The sequence below is a fragment of the Amphiura filiformis genome, chromosome 6 (genome assembly GCF_039555335.1).
Source record: "Amphiura filiformis chromosome 6, Afil_fr2py, whole genome shotgun sequence".
Lineage (NCBI taxonomy): Eukaryota > Metazoa > Echinodermata > Ophiuroidea > Amphilepidida > Amphiuridae > Amphiura > Amphiura filiformis.
In genome coordinates, this window is record NC_092633.1 from 26,314,552 (window position 1) to 26,342,400 (window position 27,849).

Below are 27,849 nucleotides of genomic sequence, written 5' to 3' on the forward strand. Positions count from 1 at the left end.
AAAACCAAAAAATATATATATAAAGCTGATAATAGAAAGATATAGTAAAGATAAACCTATAAGCTTTTGTTTAACAAGGCTTATTTCAAAAGGGGTCATGAGGAAACTAGAAACAACTACATTTTAAAGCAAGTGTGTTGAGAAATTTATTAAATTGTTGTAGTGTTAACAATCACTTTGCTATCTACAGTAGACAGCTGTGGTAATATGAAATTGTATTGTGACAGAAGGTAGCATTACTACTATATAGTACACTTGGCTTCCTCAAGAAAGTGACAGTACTTTGTCAGAGTTACTCCCGCTTGTACACATGTACCACCTTTGATCGCACATGGAAACATGCCAGTTCTTTGAGCCAGTGCGTGTGATTTAATACTATGAGCACTGGAGCATACACTGACATCACTTTCTCAAGGAAGTCAAATGGACTATAGTAGAAGGCAAAGGTGCTTTGTACAAGAAATAGGAAAAGTCATATCCTCAAATTCAATATGAGTAGGGCTATAACACTGGCTGATCATTGATTGGAAAAGTCAATTTTGAATGCAGTTGCTAATATCTGTGGATAAATATGAGAATTTGGTTGTCTCCATGATATCGGGAGTCTGCTGTTGGACATAGTGTAAGTCTAAAAATGTAGATGTAATGTAATGAAGAAGATAATCAGTGTTCAAAATTTTGGTTGTCCGTTCGCCCGGGACAACCAAAACATGCACCGGACAACCAAAAATAATGCTATACTTGTCCGGCGGACAACCAAAGATCTACAGCCAAAAGTCACTTTTTCAGCATGTCAGTTTGCTCAAACCCGACACAACTGATGAATCGTTAAATATTTAAGAATAGCTGTTCATAAATTGACCACACTCACTCCACTTTAATGGTCACATGTAGTTCTTTCAGATTGTGGCAGCTTACGGACAATCAAAAACTTTGGTAGACAACCAGAAATTATAACCTGGTTGTCCGTGGGACAACCCCTTTTATTTTCTTAATTCGGACACTGTAGATAATGTATGTTCCAAACAAAAGTGCTATCTGTATAAGATTGCAGAAATCCTATGGTGCTATATACAGTAGAAAGCAATGCATATCTGTATAATGCAAACCATTACATGTATAACTGATTATGGTATTATCCACAGTGAAAAAGGAAGCTAGTACTTGCTATCTATAGTAGATAGCAAAAGTATGATTGATATTTGCAGTAGATAACCAGATAAAATATTTTTGCAGTGTTATCTACAGTAGATAGCAATTTGGAAGTACAAGAATAGTTTCCAAAAGTGCATTTTTGGCTATCGACAGTAGACAAAATAATTATTCCAGTACTTTCCTTGGTAGTAATTAAAAAGGCAAAGTAGTGTAAATAATAGAAGACATCAAAAATACACTGCTGAATGTATTTTCCAAGAAGTAGGTACAGTGAACGTGAAGGTATTATTTTGTGATGCTATATGTGCAGTATGTAAAGTACATGTAGTCATGCTTTGGGTTGTATGCTGTGTTAGATATAAACAGACTTCATGTTGTTGAAAAGTCACACAGCCGATTTAATTATTGATGTAGTATACTACATGGTCTCATTGGAAGAACTCAAGTGATGTTGAGAACTCAAGCGATGTTTTGTTGGCCTTGTTCCACTCCTATGAACATCTTATCTTCATAATTTACAAGACTACCTGTTTTATGAAATTTCTCACAGCAGTGACTTTTTTGCATGTTACATTCATGATAATATAAACATAGTTGCACAGTACTCTTTGATAACCCAAAGTGTCAACACTTATTGATAATTAATGCTTATCCTAAAGCACTGGACAGTCCCAAGCCCAAGGGCACAGGTTCATGTGATTACTTGTCACTTGAAATGCCTATGTAATTTTCAAATGCATATATCAAGAGTGTTATCTACAGTAGATAGCATGGTGTTGTATAATGTATTGAGGAAACAATGAGCATGGCTTGCAAGTGTCACTTTGATGAAAGTTCAGTCCCAATCAGTTAATCATCCAGTCTTCATCAATTTATTCAACCATTATTTCCAAATGCATATTTCAATAGTGCTATCTACTGTAGATAGCATGATAACATATACTATGCAAACAACTTACATTGCTCACAAGTTTCACTTTAAGGAAAGTTCAGTCCCAATAAATTAACCATCCATCATACATTCTTCATCAACTTAAATTCCAAACATTATTTCCAAATATATATTTCAATAATGCTATCTACTGTAGATAGCATGGTAGAATAAAATGTATTGTGGAAACAACTTATTGCTTGCAAGTTTCACTATCAGTTAATCATCCATCTTACATTCTTTATCAACTTGAAATTCAAATATTATTTCCAAATCCACATTTCAAAAGTGCTATCTACTGTAGATAGCTTGGTATAATGTAGTGTGGAAATCACTTAATGCTTGCAAATGTCACTTTAATGAAAGTTCAAAAGAAATTAACATCCATTATGCATTCTTCATCAACTTGAAATTCAAACATTATTTCCAAATCTATATTTATCAATAGTGCTATCTACTGTAGATAGCATCATGATAGAATATACCATAATAAGCAAACAACTTACATTGCTTGCAAGTGTTACTTTAATGGAAGTTCAGTCCCAAAAATTAACATCCATCATGCATTTGTCATTATCTTGAATTTCAAACATTATTTCCAAATTTATATTTATCAATAGTGCTATCTACTGATAGATAGCATGATAGAATTTACCATAGTAGGCAAGCAACTGATATTGCTTGGAATTGTCACTTTAACAGACTGTCCAAATACACTGGACCTCCCAACAAAAGTACTGCCAGCACTTCATACATAATATCCAGACCTATATTCCAATATAGATTACAGAAGCATGGTACGAGATGTTGCCATTATGGATGTAACATAATTGCTTGTGTGAAATCCCAATATGCATTCTGCCTTTCGTAAAGAAAAGTCATACATACATAATTTCCAGACATATATTAGAATGGTGCCATCTACTATAGATGATGAAGTTACAATACATTTTTCCATCATAAATAATGCTTATAATAGTTATATCTTATGCAAATGGCCTTCTGCAAAGTTAAAGAAACAATGAACTTCCAACATAAATCTTTGTGATTTTAATTCCGCAACTTGCCATAATTTTGCTGTCTACTGTAGAAAGCAAAAAAAGAATATAGGCTAGAATTATTATGACATGCAGACACCTTCTTGTGTCCATTTGATAAATGTTGCCAGTCACTTCATTTTAATTTTATGAATTCCTCAACCTATCCTTAAAATATGGCGCTTACTATAGGTAGTAAATGTATACAGGCATAGAGTGTTCCTTTAATGTATGATAAATTTCAAATTATTTGAACCGTCAACAGTCGTTCTCCTCAATTCAGACTTAATTTTTGAACCCATCCCACAAACTGCAAGTAAATTGGGAGTGCAAGGACATTAAAAATGTAAATGTCACTTCCAAAGCAATTAAGATTGCAGGAGTTACTACTGATCATATAGCTGTAGCAAATCTTGAGAAAATTTACACTAAGGTGCCGAGTGTCAGTTATGTTTTTTTTCCCATTGAAAACTTGGCTGTCCTGTGGGCAATTTAATCTAACTTAACCGGTGAGGTGTAAAAGCATGTAGACTTTTCATTGATCCCTGACGAGTCGGGATTTCTTTTAGGATTGATATTTGACATATTGCTTTGGTTTAAAGAACGTTGCTATTTCTTGTTCGTACCAATTCATGTTTGTAATTGGATTTGGATATCTCTCTTTGCTCTTATGGGTTGTGAGATGTGATCTCAACATTCATGGAAGATTGGGAGGAGAGTCGACAATAATTAGCAATCACTTGCTTTATAGAAGTATTTAGAACTTCAAATGTTGCCTTCAGATGATAAGTATGGTTTAGGGATTAACTTGATATGCTTTTGCTTTTCTGTCATTCCAAGTAAAGTGCAATATGTGGAAGTAAATAATATAGCAGCTAGTTTAATTTCATTTTATTTTGGGAGGGCTGTGTTTTTAAATCAGGGTGCTTCTAAAGTAGATATACAGTATGACAATTTCAGCCTCTGAGCAGTTGAGAAGAATTAATAATATTCATATCTTGACCCAAAGGCGGACAGTAAAATTGTTCACGATGCGAGTGGTCTTCTTTACCTTTTTCTTTATCTTCAATTATGTTGCTGTTCTTTCCTTATAGGCCAGCATGCTTATAGCAGGGTTTAAGCATTTTGTTTGAGCTTGGTTCCATCAGGACCCATAGAAACAAATAAATAAGAATGCAGATTTTATTGAATCAGTCTATTCCAAAGTAGAAACACAGTATGATCTATAAATTTGCAAAGGAGATTTTTTACTTGAAAGCATATATGTGATCTGCTCTCATGAAATGAGTGAAGTCACTAGTTGTGAGTTTTGAGATGTTCCAACTGTAAGTTGAGTTGGTGTTTTTTGCTTGAAGACACTTGTACAGTATTAGCAGAGGTATGTCCTTTGTTAACTGGGACATACAGAGTACAGCAGTATGTCCCCATTCACATGCCACAGACTATTCGCTGCCGTAGTGCATGTTAGTAACCATTGGTTACTGGTTCAAGCCTGGGCTCATACACCTGTTCCGAATTATGATACGCCATAGGCTTTGTGTTGTGATCATTTCGACCAGTGGTTCGTAACAAAGCAAGCATGAGCCAGTCGACCTAGCAACAGTCATATTCTAACATGCACAATGTCAGCGAATACAGTGTCTTCTAACAAAGAACATCAACTCAACAAAATGAAAGGTCCCGAAACTCCCAACTTGCGACTTTACATTTATTTTGTGGAAGCAGGTCACATCTATGTACAAATCAATATGAGTCAGTCTCAAAATTCTAATATTTGTCTGATTGTTGTGTTGGCCAACAAAATATATGCCAAGATGTCATTTGGCAGGTTATCAAAACATCTAAGTACTTCAAACACATTTCTGTCTTCACTCCTGGTGCCTTTCACAGCATGGACAGGATATGCGTCTTCTAGTCCGAGCTTGATTGTACAGCTTTTTTGTGTGTTGGTGATTATAGGAAATGAGTGCATCAGAAATTTGTATCATCATAATTAGTCAATTTATCATAAGGAGATAAACTTAAAATGAGAACAGAAGGTGATTTTTTAATTCACTTCATGCTGTTGTTTAATCATAAGGACCATCACTTATTCACACTCTTATTAATCTTAAGAAGGTTGATTTTGGGTCACTGCTGTTGTTTTGGATGAAGAAGAAAAAGGAAGAAATGCCCAAATGCACTTTGTGTTATTGCTTACTATGGCTAACCACATAGGTTAAGCCACATTTCAGTCAGTTTGACATTTTCAAACCATTTGTTAACATTCTAGACCTCAAGAAATCTATATTGGTCACATGTGGGTTTCATCAAAATACACATGACAGTTCAGACCTTTTTTAAAGCAATAATGTAACATTTTCCATGGCGACAAAAAACCCACTGTTCTACGGGCGGACGGACCTTTCAAGTAGGGTCGGTTGGTCAGGCGTATTTGGGTGTTTTTTTCTAGAGGCTAAAAATTTTACCAAAATCTGACAAATCTGTAATATTTTGCAAACATATTTTCTAAACATTTTTGACCCTAATTGATCAATTTTGACCCCAAAACGGCTGACTTTAGCAAAATTCTAAAATAAATGTCTCGAAAACGCAAATTCTGGGTTGGTCTGGTGTGTTTTTTTCGTTGCCTCAAAGATAGATTTTGATTTTTTTTTTGGTCAGATTTGTCCTCTTTTAATTTTGAGGTGAACAAATGTGATAAAACCAGGAAAACTGCTATTTAATCACAGCAACAATGTGTGTCACTCCGCTGATCATGACTGAGGTCGATCGTCTTGATGTGATATGAACATCCTGGACACCATGTACATACAGTGTTATGACTATTGTTACAATCATATGAATTAAACAACTTGGTCAGTTGTGATCAGTATCAAATGTAGCACCTAGAGCCTTGATTGTTGTAGGGTATGTTAGTTCATTACATTACAACAGGGCTGTCAACTTTTTGGAATTGCTTGGCGTGAGACACAGGTGTACCGGGATTTGCTGACTCCAATGTTCATTTTGTACCATGATTATTTGAGCCACGGAGCTCGGGAATGTGAAAAGCAGGGGGGGTAGGAGCAACAAATTATTCATGACGATGCGTGAGATTTTACTCATTTTCCACCTTTTTGCGTGAGATTTACTACCTAGGCGTGAGATTATACTACCTTGGCATGAGACCGTGAGAAAGTGACCCAATGCGTGAGACTCACGGCCAATGCGTGAGAGTTGACAGCCCTGCATTACAATCATGTAAAAATATGAAAAAATGAGGGGTCCTCCTCCTCAGCAAATGTTACAATATTGCATTAAATTTGAGAAGGAAAAACAGCCAAAGTTTATGGACTCTTTAGAATTTACCGCTACTCAATATTACACCTGATGTCATAAGAGGAGGAAAGATGGGGGTTAGAAAGACGAAAATTATACCGGACCATAATACTGAATGTTATAACACCAGTATCATAACATTGCTCGGTGTTAATTTCACAAACTGCTTAAACACTACGAGGTGATGATCCATCAGTGTTCACCCCAATGTGACACATTTTAGACAGGTGATGGCACAATAAAAATGGATACAAATATGTCTAGTATTTATATGTTGCTTATAGGTGTCACATTCCGTTACTCCGAGTCTGTATTCTAATAAGACAGGCTGCATTACACCTCACGCTAAAACTGGGGTGGGCACAAAAAAGCTGCATATATGTGGTAGATATGTGCATACATATCTATACTGATGTTGATATGCAACTATTGATATTATTTTAGTAGTGCTTATGCTGTACCGATCACAGTATAGATCTGAAAATGCCTCAAGCATTTTAAGCATTTGAGCTATAAAAGCTAAAGTGATAAATGGTTTATGGGTTATTGTGAGTAAAACGGTACATTATGGAGTCGGAGGGATTCATTTAAGACTATATTTTGTTTATATACTAAGTGAATAACTTTGCTTGAGTAGACCTGATCAGATGATATGAAGTGATATATATGTTTATATTAAACCATTGTGTGTTTTATACAACAAACTGGTACTGTTTTTACTTATTATCTACGACTCTATATATATATATATATATATATATGTGGATATAAATAGTGGATACAGCTGCGTAAGAGTTGTTTTCTGATTAGAAAAGCATATTTGATCAATTCAACATCATTATAAATGCATTATTTTGTCATCTAATATTTATTTTTAGGTAATTTGTGGCACAGTCTTGCTATATGTTAGGTTAAAAAAAATTCTATTTGAAATGAGTAATTAAATTGGTACACAGAGATTGAGTTTTTGAATGAAGTTGCACACACATCCCAAACTAATGTACCGTTAATTGAATCAGCGCTATCGCTATTCTTCAGTGGGAGAGGAAATGAGTTTGACATGCAAAGTATCTAAATCATAGAAAGAGTCGGAGCAAAGGGCTATTCCAGTTGAAATCCATACACCCCCTATCTATACCCCCCACACACAGGGGGTATAGATTTCAAATGGAGTCACCCAATCAAGTAAATCCCATTTGAAATTCACACCCCATGTGTGGATGATTAAGGTCATATCTTCTACAGAGGGTGGATGGATTTCAATTGGAATGGCACAATCCACTCTCCTATGCACAGCTTGAGACACTGTATGACATGGGATGAATTTATGCAAGAAAATCATATGAGAAAACAGATATAGCTGCCACTCATTTTATGTTTCATTGAAACTGATTTGTATCGCACTGTATAAAATTGAAGCTCAGCTCCCTTTGATTGAGCCTCTCATGATATGCGATTGTGATACATACGATAGGTTTTTATTAGCAAGTATTTTTTGTTGGTGTGGAAAATTTTTTTAAATTATGATGTTTTAAAATATCTTAATAATAAGGGTTTATCATCATTTTTAATATACATGGATTATATTTATAATTATAATCCATTCTATTGCAAGTCTTGTAAGATAATTATATGAATTTAACACTGTAGAAGTATCAATTAACACAATGTAGTGTTGATAATTGGCAGACTGCTTGAAATAACAAAGACTAGCAAAGTTGGTGTCATTCCCACTCCCCAAGGGTTCAAATTGCAGAGAAATTCCTAAATTGGGTGTGTCAGAATCAAAATTATAATCCAAAAATTCATTTCTGCTGTTGAAATATGCAAAGAATCAGTGAATTCCCTCTTGATTCTTGCCATATGAGCTTGCAAGAATTAATTAAAATTCAAGCAAAGTGGAAGAAATTGAGTCCCTGGTCCATACCTCCATTTTCTTCAAAAATGGCTTTTCAAAAATGGTATCAGACACTATATGCTTGCATATAATGGTATCAGACACATGTTACATGTTTCCATAGACATACTGTGTTCTCTGTAATTAAAGTCCCCACCATTTTTTTCAACCAAACTGTCCCATAAATGTTGCCAAAATACCATATAGAACCTGTATTTTTGAAGAAGCAATCGCTGATTTCACGATATACATGTGTGTGGCCATTGTTATCGACAGTGTCTACAGTATTTGTAAAGATTCCTTATTGTTTGTGGAGCACCACAGTACTGCCAGACGGTAACAGCGATGTTTTTAGTGAGAATTACCATTGTAAAAAAGACCTTTTAGAATTACCATTGTAAAAAAGACCTTTTGGAAAATGCTACATTCTGGTGGTGTTAATTACAGAGAATAAGATATGCACAAAAGAGCATTATGTATTTTCACGGTAGCTGTATTGAGTGCGAAAAGTGTGAACATTAATGTTCTGCAAACATTTCAACTTTTACACTAATAGTGAAAATCTGGTTAGTTGGTTTCAGTCATTCATCAGTCATCCCCCTTGCTAATAAAGAGCACAAGATCAATTGCTTTGGCATAGTCAGCACTGCTCTAAATGGATACTAGATTAGCAAAGTCTTGATCATTTACAAAATAATGAGCAACCTCATTGAATATATTTGACATGCTAGGTTTTTTTTTAGCAGCTAGGCCTCTTTTATAATAGCCCCATATGTGACAAGTGATTAAATATGTACAACTTGCTTACTACCATGACTACACACAAGTGAGATAAACTGTGAGCTGTAAATACTAATTTATGAGGCAATTATCCATTGCTGTGCCTTTCTGTATAGGGATGGCATGGCACAATTGGCACAAAATCCTCACTTGAGTTCATCAAAGGATATCCTGCTGTAATGTTGACTTGGAAACATTCTGGTGGTAAAATCTATGTTATCATTCCTCTTAGTATGTAAGCCATGAGAGGGCTACATCCTTTGGAGGAGACATAAAGGCTTAATTCCTGTGAATAGAGTGCCAAACAAATGTTATTAATCTGTGTCAGACTGGGAAGTTGGACATTTAGAATCAAGTTGTAGGGTCCACATCATTTTGATAGACAGCATTTTATCATTGAATGCTATCTTGAATGCTATCTTCTGTAGACAGTATTCAATCATTGAATGATGTCTTCTGTAGATAGCATTTTATCATAGAATGCTATCTTCTGTAGATAGCATTTAATCATTGAATGCTATCTTCTGTAGATGGCATTTTATCATTGAATGCTACCTTATGTAGACAGCATTTAAGGGGGTACTACACCCTCAATAAATTTGTGACTATTTTTGCATTTTTCTCAAAAACTAATAACACCCTGGTAACAAAAGTTATGTATATTATAGGGGCAAGGAATCCAATTACTATACTGGAATTTCAGTGACCCAAGACAAGCGGTTCGATACTTGTGATAAAAAATGAGGTACCGCTAGGATGTACCTCATTTCCTATCATATTTACTGAACCGCTTGTCTTGGTTCACTGAAATTTCAGTGTAGTAATTGGATTCCTTGCCCCAATAATATACATAACTTTTGTTACCAGTGTGTTATCAATTTTGAGAAAAATGCAAAAATAGTCACAATTTACTACAGGGTGTAGTACCCCTTAATCATTGAATGCTATATTCTGTAGATAGCATTTAGTCATTGAATGCTATCTTCTGTAGATAGCATTTATTAGGCAAAAAAAAAAAAAGGTTTGTCTCAAAGCTCACGAGAAATTTAAAAACAAATGCGATTTTTTTTTTTTTTTTTTTTTTATTCCCGACTTTTTTTTATGGTATTTTGAGAAAAAGTCTGATTTTCGCCAATTTTTCTGGAAAAACTAAAAAAATTTTTTTTAAATAAAAAAATTCGCATTTCTTTTTGTCAAATTGTGCGATTATACAAACGCTGCGTGCAAGCTTTGAGACTAACCTTTTTTTTGGCCTTATTGAATGCTATGTTCTGTAGATAGCATTTTATCATTGGATGCTATCTTCTGTAGATAGCATTTAATCATTGAATGCTATCTTATGTAGATAGCGTTTTATCATTGAATGTAGACAGTATTTTTAAAATCATTGAATCATTAAAATCATTGAATGCTATCTTTAGACAGTATTTAATCATTGAATGCTATCTTCAGTAGACATTTAATCATTGAATGTTATCTTCTGTAGACAGCATTTAATCATTGAATGCAATCTTCTGTAGACAGCATTTAATCATTGAATGCTATTTTCTGTAGACAGTATTTAATCATTGAATGCTATCTTCTGTAGACAGCATTTAATCATTGAATGCTATCTTCTGCAGCTTGCATTTAATCATTGAATTGAATGCTATCTTCTGTAGACAGTATTTAATCATTGAATGCTATCTTCTGTAGACAGTATTTAATCATTGAATGCTATCTTCTGTAGCCAGTATTTAATCATTGAATGCTATCTTCTGTAGATAGCGTTTTATCATTGAATGTAGACAGTATTTTTAAAATCATTGAATCATTAAAATCATTGAATGCTATCTTTAGACGGTATTTAATCATTGAATGCTATCTTCAGTAGACATTTAATCATTGAATGTTATCTTCTGTAGACAGCATTTAATCATTGAATGCTATCTTCTGTAGACAGCATTTAATCATTGAATGCTATCTTCTGTAGACAGCATTTAATCATTGAATGCTATCTTCTGTAGACAGCATTTAATCATTGAATGCTATCTTCTGCAGCTTGCATTTAATCATTGAATTGAATGCTATATTCTGTAGACAGTATTTAATCATTGAATGCTATCTTCTGTAGCCAGTATTTAATCATTGAATGCTATCTTCTGTAGACAGCATTTATTATTGAATGATATCTTCTGTAGACAGCATTTAATCATTGAATGCTATCTTCAGTAGACCTTATTTAATCATTGAATGCTATCTTCTGTAGACAGTATTTAATCATTGAATGCTATCTTCTGTAGCCAGTATTTAATCATTGAATGCTATCTTCAGTAGACCTTATTTAATCATTGAATGCTATCTTCTGTAGACAGTATTTAATCATTGGATGCTATCTTATGTAGACAGTATTTAATCATTGATTGCTATCTTATGTAGACAGCATTTAATCATTGCATGCTATCTTCTGAAGACAGCATTTAGTTATTGAATACTATCTTCTGTAGATAGCATTTAATCATTGAATGCTATCTTCTGCAGCTTGCATTTAATTGTAGACAGCATTTAATCATTGAATGCTATTTTCTGTAGACATCATTTAAGCATTGAATGCTATCTTCTGTAGACATCATTTAATTATTGAATGCTGTCTTCTGTAGACAGCAATTTTAATCAGTGCGTGCTGTCTTCAGTAGACAGTATTTAATCATTGAATGCTACCTTCTGTAGACAGCATTAAATTATTGAATACTATCTTCTGTAGACAGCAATTTTAATCAGTGTTCTGACTTCAGTAGACAGTATTTAATCATTTAATGCCATCTTCTGTAGACATTTAATTATTGAATACTATCTTCTGTAGACAGCAATTTTAATCAGTGTGTGCTGTCTTCAGTAGACAGTATTAAATCATTGAATGCTATCTTCTGTAGACAGCATTTAATAATTGAATGCTATCTTCTGTAGACAGCATTAAATAATAAACTGCTATCTTCCGTAGATAACATTTAATCATTGACTGCTATCTTCTGTAGACAGCATTTAATCATTAAATGCTATCTTCTGTAGACAGTATTTAAAAATTGAATGCTATCTTCTGTAGATAGCATTTGATCATTAAATGATATCTTCTGTACACAGCATTAATCATTCTTTCATTTACAGCATTTAGTCATCAAAAATGCTATCTTCAGCAGACAGCATTTAATCATTAAATGCTATCTTCTGTCGTGAATGATATCTTCTGTAGACAACAAAATATAAAATCCTTGAATGCTACCTTTTGTTGCCAGTACTTTGTAGGATATGTTAAGTTGTTAACCATAAAATTTGTTTTACTAAATGGGGCGAACCATTCAATTTTCAGGAGGGGGGGGGCATGGAGTTTGAGTTGGGTGTGGATATGATTTTTTTTTTATTATTGGGAAAATTTGTTTTTCTAAGTAACTTCATGCCTCCTGGAAATCAAATGGTATGCCCCTATTATATAAATTGACTAAGTGAAATGGGTCAGTGTTTCGAAACAAGTGAGATGAAATTATGGTAACCAAGCAAACATTGATGTAATTCAGTTACACCGTGGCCGTGAACTGTGATAGTATTGTTACATCAGCAAGATGAAATCAAATTACCAAACACGATAAACATCCTCATCAACTCACACTCTGTACACCTACACTGTCAACTGTAAACATTTGATACTGCAAATTGAAGAATGTAATTTAATTGAACATACTTGTCACTATGGCATTTGGTTTTGTTTCAGTTCTACATATCCTTACTTTATCTGTTCAAGGTACTTAATGTTGTAGCTATCTGCATCCTCAGATTCATTTGTCACGCTTTGCCTATTAATGTACACGACAGAACGCTCTAAAAATGGAAATTTCTTGCTGCTAAGAAAGGATTCTAGTTTTCATGAAAAGGGTTCCATTAAAATTAAGAATTTCACTCAGTATGCTTGAGCAAACATTGGTAACATGAGGCAGATTACAAAGATCTTACAGTCAGTCCCTATCAGGGTAATGACTGACTGTTCATACACCCAGCCCTGGGCATCCTGATCATGGGAGGTACAGTGTCTGAATACTTAATGATTTACCTAGGTTAAATAAGAAGTAAAATAACATGTGGAGTAAGTATCAAATTACGCCTGACAGCATTATTAGTAATTTGATAAAACATTGAACCTTGTGATGCATTTGTTCGCATTTTTCAGAACTATTATTACTGACATCTGCCTTATGTGATGAGAAACAAATAGCATGCAATAATTGGATGCAAGTTTTATGTCATCGCCTTTCTTATATTTCCATCATGCCGTTCTATGAAAAAGCTAATTTTGTATCTATTGGTCTCAGTTTTCCATACTTGTTTTGATGAGTGTAATTTGTTGGCATGCTCCCATTCCCAGTTGTTCATTGACATTATCATTTGGAGCATGTCATAGCCCAGAACAGGCATGCTTGTATGTGACTGACTACACCATAGGCAAATTTACATTTATGTATCATGTATGGGGGCTGTCAGTCCAATATTAGTGTTGTATCTTGGGCAAGGGGGAATATTTTTACATTCAGATGAAAAAGAAATTTAAAGAAAGCATTTGGTTTGCAAAACAGTTTGGATCAATGGTCTTCAAAATATTGCTTTTTGAGTAAGCATTATAGGCATGTTGAAGTGACACAAATCTGTGCGACACAAGAGAATGGTGCCACATGTTGCAATTCTTCAAGAGAGATTCACTGTCAATGGTTATGATGATGATGATGATGATGATGACAATGATGAGATGATGATGATGATGATGATGATGATTATAATTTGATTTTAATGATAGTAAAAACAGTAATAACAACAACAGATGAAGATGATATTAGGTCAAACAAAAAATCGTTTATGTTGCCCCAGAGGAGGCTTAAAGGCATTCCTACAATGCACTATGATTGGGAAATTTGATCAATATAACCTAATTTTAAAGGCAAAGTCCCCATTGCCACACACACAAAATGGTAATTTTAAAACTGCAGCCAACAAGCTAATAGTTGAGACTTACGACTGATATTTGATTTTCTTGCAGGAAACATTCATATTGTCCCACTGCATTAATTTTATTCCTAAGTCTCGATGTTATGAATGTTAAATAATAGGATGAAAACACCAGATATTTGCACACAATTCCAATGCAAGGCATGATCAAATGTGTACAAAAGCCAGACATACAAGGTCAGAAACCCCATTGGGTTGTGGGAATGTCTTTAAACATCCTCTGATGTTGCCCTAAGTGGGGAAAGTGCAAAAGTTGGGTTAGTCTTTCAATAAAATATTAATTTGAAGTGAAAAACATGGATTTTTTTAAACATATCTGTAAAAATCTTCATTCAAAAAAAAATTGCGACCCTGATTTTCAGGATTTAGGGTCGGTTGCTGAGGGCAACACAACAATTTTTTTGGGCCTACGTTTGATAATAATGATGGAAGTGACAATAATAACGATGATGATGATTATGATGATGTTGATGCACAAATATCTGTGTGTATATGTATCTATTTGTCTTGTGTTGACATGATGCCCATGTGTTCAACGATATATAGTCTAGGTTTAAAGTTTACCAATAGTAAACCGGTAGTATCAAGGCTTACATAGAAAAGCCCGGCAAGCTGATACGATTGACATTTTAGCATCAGTAAGTGCAATTATGAAGTGTTTAAATCAATAGTATATAACTGGACCTAGTTTACCTGGGGGAGATGCACTCAGGTACACATTCAATGAACTGTCTGTCTGGCTGGCTGGCCCACAAGAGCCTCATCCCAATGGTATAGTCCAATAACCTCAATTAAATAATCATAGTGTAAAATTTGACCTCAAGTTGCAGGGTATGAGTTTTTGTACCCAAATATTCAAAGGTCATTCAATGAATGTACAAATGTATTGGGGTTTAAGAACTGTTCCCCTGATAGATGAGTATGTTTTGGATCCTAGTGCATGCAACATCAGCTCATGCTAACAAGTCACCTAAGAACTTTGACGAAATCAATGAGTTAATTTTCGCCTGTCTAAACTAATTTTATGCAGTCACAATTTAAACTATTACGCACATTTTAGATTTACTGGTGCAATTTTCTTATACACCTTTTCTTATACACCTAACTGCGTAAATACGTATCTGGTATGTGATCTAGCAAATTTATGTGAAAATTATTTTGAAGATAAGAATTCTATGACTAGGAGCAAATGTCTAAGCCAGATCAAAGAGACCATGTCCACGACATTCGCATAAAAAGGTGGCAAGCCCTTTCTTTGCCTGTGACCTAGACTGAGGGTGGCAAGTAGCATGTAAAGCATGATATTTTTACGGTATTAATTTTCAGAGCAGTTTTGCAGTTTCTTATATGCATGATTACAACCAGGTACACATTAAAACACACGAGTACAAAATGTTTTTGTGAATATATAAATTTGCAGTTTTGAAAGTAACCATGAAAAGCAGGAAAATGGAAAATGTCCCATTATATTATTTGAACTGTGCTTAAAAAGAGCACATTTTCACAGATTGTTAATCAACTCTGTGCACAATTTGAATATTAATGGAGGTATGCTAAGGTGATTTACATGAAAAAAAATCAAGAAATTAAAAATTTAGATTAATTAAAATGAAAAGCATTCTCATAAATGTGTTCTGGAATGATTATGAATGATTTATGATTATGATTATCACCTAAATAAAATATGTGCCTGTGTGGTATTATTTCATAAATATTTTAATATTAAAGCAACAAGGAGTATGTAAAAATATTGGCAAATAATTGAAGTAGTGGGCTATTCCAGTTGAAATCCATACACCCTATGGAAAACATAACCTTAATCTCCCACGCAGGGAGTGTAGATTTCAAATGGAGTCACCCATCCAGGTAACCCCATTTGAAATCTACACCCCCTGTGTGGAAGATTAAGTCATGTCTTCCATTGAGGGTGTATGGATTTCAACTGGAATAACACATTTTGGAGCAGACAACACTGAATGGGTGACTCCGTTTGAAATTCACACTCCCTGTGTGGAAGATTAAATCATGTCTTCCATAGGGGGTGTATGGATTTCAACTGGAATAGCGCATTTGTTGAATCTGTGCAAAAATTGCATTGGAACAGGGAATTCAAATTTGATTATGCATTGCATAGCTTAGTACAATATGGGAGGATTGAAAGCTTAGGATGTCCCGTTTGTGATTGTATGGTAATGCCTGTAATAAATCATATATACAGCCTATGTGATGAGGCAGCATCAGAAGCTTTTCAACTGTTGCTTTCCAGAGATGAAAATGAAATCATTTGAAAGTTTTAACCAAAAATCATCAATCATATAAATCATAAAACCAACAAATATAATTTCCTGCTGACTTACGGTTGATTTGATTGAGACTTACGATGTCAACTGAATCTAATTTGTGTGTCTGTCATAATTTACTAAGATATAAAAATGTTATCAGAGTATTACCCCAATTCCATCTTTCATCATTGCTGCTTTTTATATAGCGGCATGTGCAACAGTATCAGTGTGATCATTGTTTTGCTTAAAGTAGCATTCGGTGATTTTTGTTAGGGTGGTTCATTTATATTGGAAAGATGTCTTTGTTGGAATATGTTGATATAGTATTAATATGCTGATCTAGCGCACCCCCAACTTTAAAACATAAAAATGTGATGTTGATGAGGCCAAGATTTACCCCAATAAGCGCCCACCCAGGAAATTTCCAATTTGCTAAAGGGTACCATCAATGTTGAAGTGACAGATAGACGTCAATACAGTGAAATAGCTGTGTAAACTTGCAATACATTTTCTACATCAGAAAAGCTACTAGAACGTCTCAGGACCCTTTTATAACATACGTAAATTTGTCTCTAATCAACACCCCTTACGAAAAATTAGGTAAACCAGGTAAAAAATAAGCGCCCACCCAAAATGACTTTGTTTAGCGCTATTGGAATGAATACGGTATGCTTATTCCTTAAATTCCAAAATGTGAATTTTGATCAATTCGATGTTCTGTTTGGGCTATTCACTATATGCATCGTGAAGTCATTGGCAAAGTTATTTAGGTAAACCTTGAAAATTACATTACTTAAATTGGTCAGTAGTATCAAATCTGTCCACTGTATAAATACAAGCATTAAAGTCATCTGTATTGCATAAATGTACCTTCTGTACCTTTGCCTCTCGTCAATGTCAGTGTTATTATTACAGCGTATAAAGAAATGCACTCTTTTCCTCAAGTTCATTCTCGGAAAACCTCTTGTGATTGTCCTTTTTTCTTCATGTGCCGTTGGACATCAATCTGGCAATCTATTTATTTAGTTCAATACAATAGTTTGGGTATATTCAGTCTGCTTATATTTTCACAAGTTTGAGGTTTAACAACATATCCTTGCTTACATTTTGAAAATGTCATTGTTTTATATATATTATTTAATTTTCAACTTAACATTCCTTAACATGGACATTCATATGTCAAGCAAATTTGTGATATCCATTCTTCAAATGAAATTACTACCTCGGTAAAAATGAATTAAGTGAGGTTAGCACTTGAAAAGCTCCTCGCTATTCTTTCAGCAGTCAGTAGTTGACACATGTCAGATCAGTTGATGCTCAAGCTGAATTAAACTCTCTTTCTGAAATGCTTTTTTGTGGCCCAATGAGTAAAAAATGATGTGACCTGAACTGCCTTCAATCCCTCTCCCTCTTGTATACTCAACTGTCAAATGAAATGAAGCATGTATATGTTGGCTTTTTATTTGGAAATGATTTCCCCAGAACTGATTATCGGATGAAAAGTAAGGAAGGAGGATAGACGGCTTCAATGTTGCCAACTTCCGGGTTTCGCCACCGATTGGGAGGATTGAGACTTACCCACTAGTCCTCAGGAAGCCTTTTCATGTAGCCTCTTTATGTCAAAGAGGTTTTTTTGGGTTAAAGAGTTGAGGACCATATAACAAGGCACATGGTATGATGATTGGCATAAATGTGTCTGACAGAATAGGCTCAATCCTTTTTGTGGTGTAGAGCTGTTGTTGACAAGGCTGTTGTTGACAATATTGTTGATAAAACAATTTTCCTGATATTTGACAAGCAGGAACTTATTGTCGACAAAATTAAAAATATTGGAGATAAGCTTAAAATCACAATTATTTACCATGAAATAAAAAAGTAATAATTGAGCACAAGATGACAATGTATCATAGGGTGATTAATAGACTTTATTTTGTAATGGTAAGTTATAAGATATGATTATGTGTAATTGACAGTATATATTTTGATGTAAATAAACGCATAACATGGTCTCTGAACTTAATATTTGGACTTAATTGATGCATTGCTTTGTCAACAACTTGCCAGCGTCGCATCTTGAGATTTGATGATTGTCAACAATGAAAATTCTACTCAACAACAGCCATATTGTGGTGTGATATGTTTTCTAATCTCTTTCTGGTCATTTGAGTCACGGAAGAGCCAATATGACTGTAAGTCCTGTTGTTCTTCTCTGGGGGAGGCAGGGGGTTATTGGTGGTAATATATGCTGCTGAAACAAGCTACAATGTCAGGTAAATCAAATTTGTTTGATGTTTTTACTCCAGAAATTCTGTTGCTAAGAAATCAGAATTCAGTTTGGTTATCCATCGGACAAGTACATGGGTCATCATGGGTTGTCCGCTGTCATTTTTGGACAAGTAGACAAGAGAACAAGGGCATGTTTTGTTTTTAACATTGTCGGCTGAAACAGGCTATAATTCCAGGTACATCACCACTTTAGATATTTTGAGTCATAAAATTGCAATTCTTTCTCCTCATAAAGTAGTATGCTTATTATATGAATTCACAATAAAATATGAGATCAAAGTCAAATGTTCTTCTACCCTGTTAGGTAATCTTGTATCCAACAAAAGAGAGAAAAGACAGAAGCACACCCAAATGCTCAAAATTGGGTGATTCTATTGAAATGTGTACTTCCAGAGCATTTATCATGTTTCAGCTCAGGAAATTGCCACTCTATGTCACTGGAGTGATGTGGCAATACCGAGCAGGTTGGTAGGAGGCTTTGTGAATGAGTTGGTTGGTTGCTTGGTCGGCAGGTCTCAAGGCAATCATTTAAGGAGAAAACATGATTTGCATGTCACTAGGATCCACAATATGCTCATCTATCAGGGCACAGTTCTTTAACCCCAATACATTTGCACATTTATTGAACGACCTTAGAAAATGTGGGTACTAAAACTCTTTCTCTGCAACTTGAGGTAAAATTTGCACTATGATTGTTTATTTGAGGTTATTGAACTATGCCATTGGGATGAGGCCATTTGTGGTCCATAGTGTGTGATTAGAAATTTTAGCCATCAAAAAACTCAAATTATGGTACTATTTGTAAATATTAAGGTTAATTTCTAGATCATCTGACCTAGGACTGTGCATAATAGTACTTTCAGTTTTGATTTTCCTATTTATTTATTTATTTATGGTTACAAAAGTTGGAGTGAAAAATCATTTTTGTTACAATGTAGTCTGCAAAGAGCTATATATAGAATTGGTTAATACTCATCAGTTTGTCAGATGATAATGGATGCAAAAATGTCAAGGTACTCCCTCGCAGATCAGTCTGCTTTATAAAATCAAAATTTGAGATATGTAACCTTTAGATGACATCCATTGATGAGAAACATTGGTCTTAATTAGCATATGGATTCAGCAAGGATCAAGATTTGTTTGTGCAAATGTTTCTTCTGGAATCAATTATTGATTAGAGAAGGAACATTGAACTTGTAACCATGGGGATATGTATTGTGCAGAGGCATTTCTAGATGTAAACATGATTTGCTCAATGTAGCTTTGTGATGTTGCACTAGGATCCACAACATGCTCATCTATCAGGGCACAGTTCTTTAGCCATAATACATTTGTACATTCATTGCATGACCTTTGAAATTTTGAGTACAAAAACTCATACTCTGCAACTTGAGATCAAATTTGTCACTATGATTGTTTAATTGAGGTTATTGAACTTTGTCATTGGGATGAGGCCATTGTGGTCCATAGTGTTGTATCATGGAAAAATGAGATCAGGATTCTTTTATGGAAACTCTACTCTGTGGTCAAGGAAATAATTGGTATTGGGGGGATTGCTCTTAGTGGAAAGAGTCCGATTGATATAGGGTTGTGGGGTCTATATTTTTAGGTTCCATTTTCAGGTTCTCATGTGTATATAGGTATGGGTCACAAAGTTGCTCAAAAAATGGTATAGAGAAAGAGTGCTTTTTCACAGAAAATTTTACTTTTTTTTATAGAGATTTAAAAAACAAATGTATCCATTGTATACTGCTACACACATTGATACATTCACAAGTATAATTTCCATAGCATGGCCTCAATATATCTAGACTAGTTTAGTATCCCATGATATCCCTGCAGTAATGTTATGAATACTTTCAAATTGCATTTGTGACCCATCGTAACTAATTGAGGTCCAATGTAGGTGGTTCGTGTGACAAGATAACTGTATGAATGTATGAACACAGAGACAATAACTACACTTAAAAATAGATAATAATTGCCCTCTACTATTTGGGCAGTGGATATTATTGTAAATAGTAATGATTGTGCAGTTGTTGTAGTGATTGTACAATAACAAGATGCATGAACAGTTGAGATGCAATTATGTGATATATCCAAATGAAATGGGCTATTCAATTTAAAATCCACACTACCCCTGTGGAAGATTTAGCTACAGTCTTCCACAGAGGGAGTATGAGTTTTGAATAGAATAGACAACTGGGTAGCTTCCATTTGGAATACTTACTCCAGTTGTAGAATATATAGGTAAAGCCATAATACAGGGGGAGTATGGGTTTCAAAATGATTAACCCTGACCAATTACATTTGAAAAACATACTCCCTCTGTGGTAGACATTTCCTAAATCTTCCACAGGGGTAGTGTGGATCTTAACTGGAATAGCCCAAGGCTGCTTTGTGTATTGTTTTGCATTGTTATTTTATGTAAATGAGATACATTTGTAAAGGGCTATTCTAGTTGAAATGCATATACCCCCTATGGAAGACATGACTTTAATCCCCCACACAGGGAGTGTAGATTTCAAATGGAGTCATCCCTTCAAGTAACCCAATTTGAAATTCACACTCCCTGTGTGGAAGATGTCATGTGTGTCATGTCTTCCATAGGGGGAGGTTGATTTCAATTGTAATAGCCCAATAGCTAATTTAGGGGAAGGGCGAACATTAAGATGAGTACGATATTAGAAGCATGTGTCCATTAAAAACTGTACTAAAATATGAAACAACACTATCAATGACAATATTATGAAAAACACACAAGGCAGTGCTTCGTGATATATCACGTTTTAATCCTCAACTCTTAAGATATTTGTGGCTCGCATTTCCTGAGGGAGAACCACAACAAAGGGAATATTTCTACATGTTTGTCATTCACAGGAAGAAGCATAATGGACCTGCTATGTATCGTAAATTAATTTCAATGCAATCCTTGAATTTAGATGAGTACTTTAGGGACCGAGCATTATTTCCATGGGTAAATTGGTGAATTCACAACTGTTTTTGCCCATGGATGTTGTGACATCCTTTGATTTATCGAGTCTCTTCTTTAATATTTTGTATTCTCATTTGTGATGGAATGAAGCTAAATGAGTCTTCATGTCGATCAGAATCAAAATTCAGTTTTCAATTCCATTACATGGGCCATTCTTGGAGCTTTATTTTACTGAAAACCCCATCATAATTAGACTTACAGTTCCAGAGATATGGCCATTTTAGTGTTGCTCATTATTGACTATATCTCAAAATCAGTATTCCAGACATTCAACTCATTTTGTTTGATCACATCATATTGGAAGTTCGAAAAAAAAAAGTTCCCCCTAAATTCCATCTTCCCCATGGTGTAAATAGAATAATTGAGCAGTGCCTGAGAGGATCTTGCATTTTGCACTTTGCAAACTATTATTCTTATTTCTTCACATGTCTCATAGCAATATTCTCTCTTTCTCTTTTCACCTTCCCTAACAGAACACCTTCACCAATGCAGAGCGACTCTTGGAGACGGCAGATCAACTTGCCCAGACTGGGGAATGTAATCCAGATGACATCTACCAGGTGGCAAAGGCATTAGAGCAGAAAGTGCGCAACTTTGTGGCGCGGTTAGAATGTCGCAAGTCACTACTGGATATGTCAGTGTCCTTTCACACTCATGCAAAAGAAGTGAGTAGTAAATAGTTGGTGGATGAGGGAAAATTGTATCTTTACATAATATTATTGTTACAATATTATGATATAGGCCTTAATTTACATATTACTATCAGTCACCCGTCTTTCGCGGTCACCATTTTTTGCGGTCACTGTCTTTTGCGGTACTGATATTTTATATAATTTTCTTTTAATGTTCTATTTGTTCAACCAGGGAAGTTGAGTCAACCTTCCTGGTTCAACATGGCCTAAATATTTTGCACAGCACAGTCCCATAGTTGAATAAATGTATGCCTTCAAGACATCCAAATGCTTAGCCTTACCAGACTTGCACCTGTGGGACAGGAAATTGTCGAAAGTCTCAGGGAAAATCTTCAAAAGTCACCCATTTGGGCTACCAAACCACGAGTTTGGCAACCCTGATTAATTTGTCCTTCAACACAAAAGCATCATCCACTTGAACTACTTCAATACATTTATGATATGCACATTAAATATTTTACTACTAAGTTTTATTTCTTCCACTGATCAAACAATGTTGATCACCATTCCTCTGATTTTCATTATAACAAGCACATATTCACAGTGCATATGACCAGTCGCTTCACCAGCTTTGTCAAATTTAAGCAAATTTCCAACTTTTTGGTGCTACTGATTTCACTTTGCTCCTCTCCCCTAGAAATTAAGGTTGGTGCCACCATTGCAAAGGACTAAAGATGTCATGTATTGCTAAAATGCTCATAGTTCTACAGTATAACTAAATTTATGTTCTTATAATGCATGATCACTGTATCCTACTTATCAACTTATTTACCAGACGTTCCATAAACTCTTAACCTAACCAAACCCTAATTTGGAACTTCACTTTATACATTTACCAGTACAGAACAAACTTCTAAACCTGAACCTAAACTAAATGATTATGCCTACAATCCTGGAAAAAAGTATTGTGACACTTTAGTACCATGCACTAAAATCACCCCCTCCCCAATGTTGATTGGAGCTGTATTGCAAGCTGCGTTGTTGGGCCATTAGTTGGTGGGGTGGAATATGTAAGTAAGGCTCAGATACCTCTTTTAAATCATGGATTTAATTGTCATCTTTTACAGCTCACTGCGTGGTATAAAGAATTAAAAGAGACACTTGAAAGTAACGACGTAGCGGAATCGGTGGAAACTGCCGAGGAAGCTTTGGCTCAGTTTGAACACCAAAGGGACATAACAGTTGATGCTTCCGTCAATACTATCAGCGAGGGACAGAACCTTATAGATCAATTAAGGTTAGTGTAATATTTGTATGGAGTTTGTATTTGTTGTAAGAAGTATAGTATGATACTTAAGTTATATTATTATGTTACCCATCATAGTGAAACATTACAGTTGTTGGAAACCCGCATTAACGATAATTAAGAAAATTACTTACTTGACCTAATTCCACAGGCCAGTGTGGCCCTTCGACCTTCTCCGAGTCAGTAACCTCCACTTCTATATATTTTTCTTGTGGCTGTTATTAAGTATCCTGCAGCAGCATCCTCATGTTTTGTTGCCTTTGGTCTTTCCATCTGGTAGGCGAGCCACCTGGTAGCCTAGGGACACTGTAGTCATTCTGATTGGCTTGAGTGGAAGGCGGTGGTTGGACATACGGACAACATTGCCAAACCATTTTCATCTGTCGTTGGGCTACTTCTTCCAGAATAGTCTTGTCATGTTCAGTCTGTGACTGATCTCCTCATTCCTTATCTTGTCCATTAGTCTAACATCAATGATAGACCTAAGACATCTCTTCTTGAACACTTCAAGCTTGGTCTGATTTGGCTCCATATGTGGCAATAGGGAGAATAATGGCTCTATAGATTTGAGTGACCTTGAAATATCTTGGTTTGACCAGATAATGCTTTTTTGTCTCCCAAATTCCCAGGCTGCTAATATGGTACACCATTTGATATCCACCTGTACCATGTCTAGTGTGGGCACATTACTATCCAGAAATTCAAAGTGGAAGCAATTGGTGTGTTGTGAAGTGTGATGTCTTGTGGGTCTTTGACATGATCTTCAAGTGCATTTCATAGAGTTGATTTTCACCTCCTAATTACTGCAGGCTCTTGCCAATTTATTGATAGAAATTTGAAGCTTTTCAAATACAATGCAAGGTCCATGAAGGTTTTATCATTAGTAGCAGATGTTGTATTTGCATGTCGTCTTTCTGGATTCCGCTGCTTAGGTCCGGAACATTTTCATCACAAGTTGAAGGTATATTTTAAATAGGCTTGGAGAGATGAAGTGTCTGTGCCTCACACTAACTACTACTTCAAACCATTCAGTGAGCTTAATTGCCATTATCCATAAGTGAGCAATTGGTTTGTTTGTACATGCTGTCAATGAGGTCATCCAGAATCTTGTCTACTCCAATGGCCTATGTATATACATTTTGACAGTGTTTCTCACCAGATGGGACCAAAGGCTCTTGTAAAAAAATCCAACAAATTTCCAGTGTATCAGTATACACCTTTCCCTCGCCATTTCTATACTTTGCTGTATAATAAACACTGCATCTGTGATACCTCAGGCACTGCAAAATCCACACTGTTCTTCCACCAGGTTGATATCTATGATAGCTTGGATTCTATACAGGACCATCCTGCAGAACACTTTCCCTGGGATGGTCAATAGGTTGATTGCTCTGTCAGGGACTGTCTTTTGGAATTTGCAGGAGAGCATTAAATAGCTCTTCTGATCCTTTAAAGAGAGCTGTTTAGAGCATTTACAATAGAATATAAGGAGAGAATGGTCAACTAAGGAGAGCTAAAAATCACTCTCCTATACCAGATTTAGGAGAGCAGTAGAGAGCGATTACGCCGCTTCTCCTCAAAAGGCAGTCCCTGCTCTGTAGTTGGCTGGGTCTAGCTAGTCTCCCTTATATACTGATGTGAAGAGGTCTTTGCTCCAATCTTCAGGAGTTTTACCTTCTGACCAGGTTGCATTTATGATTTTGCTCAATTTGGGGGTGTTAGTAACGGCAGGGTCTGGAATAGTATGGAGAATATTATCATCCCATGGGAACTGAGTGTTTAAATGCTTGCTAACATATTCCTCCCAGCACTTCATCACCTCCTCACAGGCTATTTGCAATCCATCAAAAAATATGTATGAATAATGAATGTGTACAGTATGTATGAAATAAATAAATATTTTGCATCCAACATCAGTGTGTGACATATAATTTTAGCAGTTCTTTAATTTGGTCTAGAAATGCAGATTTATATTTTCAGTCAACTGTCATGTTTTTATGTGATGGGTCACACATGTGACCTCGATCTGCCAATTTGAGAGTCTTGTCTACAATCTGCATTATAATGTAGTATTGAATCTATACAACCTTGGTTTACTCCTCCTGTAGAAAGGATGGATACATATGTCTATTAGTAGTACATGACTAAATGTAAATTTTACTGTATTTGACTGGTAGCAATGTAATATGTGACACGATCTGGTCCATGGAGGCTAAAGGAGGCATTTTCGAAAATTGAGTTACTGTAATTATTACATTAAACATACAATAGGCTATCATTTACTGAAAACACATAATGTCAAGCATACTTGGTTCTAAAGTTATGAAGTTTTTTGATCCCTATTTTCTTATGTATTTTAATGTTTTTTTACTCCATATTTTTACCTTTATCTCAGTTTCAAATTTGCCGCCTTTGGCCCCCGTGGACCAGATCGTGTCACATATGTATGAGTTAACATATTGCATTTACTGAGAGTGATTGTGCTGGTAACCTCTCCTCTCCAGGGTATTTCTACGTCTCACCGGTGCCGGTCACTTACTTTTGTTCCGTCGTGCAATTTTAACCCAGCCCAAATTGTTGGGAGTAGGTTGCTGTTGCGCCTACTAACCATTTCCATCCTAGGGAGCAAGTTGCTGTTGCACTTGCTGAGAGTGAATGTGCTGGTAACCTCTCCTCTCCTGGGTCGCCAATTTTTAATTCTTGTTATTATTGTGCCGGTCACAGATCACTTTGTTTTTGCTCTTTTATATTGTATAATCTGCATTTACTGTATGTTGTTTGCTGATATATTATAAAATTATTTTATAAGAAAATGTGCCTTGTTATGACTTGGTTGGGTTATGCAGATCTCCGTTTCTTTTGTTTTGTTCTGAGCCTGAGTCCGTTTAGGGCGGTTATGAGCGCTGCATGATCTGATTCTTGGAATCATTTTTGCTTATGAATGTCATTTTTAGCATGTTTAAAATAATTTTTCTGTTGCTTTAGTTCACTGTGTTTGACATGCATATTTGTTTTGGTTCTTTAATGCCTCTTCTTGTACCAGTACTTGATTGGACTTGCATAGTAGCTCAGGGTGGTGGAGTGTTCTGCGTTTTGCCGGTACCTTGCGTCCGCTCTGTTTCCTCCCGGCTTGGTTCCCCACTTTGAGTTGCTGTGTGATTCCAATCTTGTACAACCATGTAATCGTTTACCTTGCAATAGTGTGTATGTGTAATAGTATGTTAAGTTATTATGCTTTTAGATCTGTATTATATTATTTATTGTACTTGTTAGCTGATATAATATTTATATTTTTAATTATTGTGCCTTGGATCAAACTCGTATAAAATCTGATGGTTTTGCCATTATGCCGCTCTGTATTTTTCTCATGGTTGGATTATGCAGTTCTCCGTTCCTTTTGTTGAGTTCTCTTCTGTGCCTCCGGCTGCGGAGCACTGCATGATCTGACTCTTGGAATCATTTTGCTTTTGATTTGATTCTTGTTTTTAACTTATTTAATTTTGTTAATGCATTGTTGTTGTTGCCATTATTATTTGTACTTGATTGGAGTTGCATAGTGACTCAGGGTGGTGGACTGGTCTGCGTTTAGCCGGGCTCCTTGGTTTCTGCTATGTTTTCTTCTCCGGCTCGGCTCCCCACCTAAGAGTTGCTGTGTGCTTCCAATCTTGTGCAATGTACCCGGTCATTTTCTTGCAATATTGTGTATGTGTAATAGTATGTTTAAGTTAGGCTATATATTGTTTTTAAATTTTTTGTTCCCTAGGTTTTATGTTTTGTAAAGCGCCCAGAGGCTATTTGCGTTGGGCGCTATATTAAATCTCTCATTATTATTATTATTATTATTAACATTTTACAATATAATTATTGAAATATTGAAAAAGCATACTTGACCAATGATAGGTCGTAACTTTTGTCTCGGCGCAGTTTTCAAAAATAAAATGACTCAGTTTTTCAAATCCCCCCTTACAGATTATACATTGATTCAGGATTTGACACTTCAGCTGTATAAATAGTTTAAAATTGACTCAACTTTACCATAAAATCACTCATTGCAACTCTGACCTTACCATCTAGTACTTGTACCTAAGACCTCCAGTTAACCCTAACACCCAAAAATCTTACAAAATCTTATGATGAAAAATTCTGTGCATGCATGAATCCCAGGGTCTGCGATGACGCAATCAGCCTAAGTGTTATAT

At 35.3% G+C, this 27,849-nt stretch overlaps 1 protein-coding gene across 1 annotated transcript in view; it reads left to right on the top strand.

Annotated features, from left to right (window-relative positions):
- The window catches only part of LOC140155190 (triple functional domain protein-like), a 324,171-nt gene that overhangs the window by 128,236 nt on the left and 168,086 nt on the right, over positions 1 to 27,849 (top strand). The window contains 2 exon segments of the mRNA XM_072177934.1: positions 22,186 to 22,377; positions 23,472 to 23,641. Coding sequence (XP_072034035.1) covers positions 22,186 to 22,377; positions 23,472 to 23,641 — 362 coding nt within the window.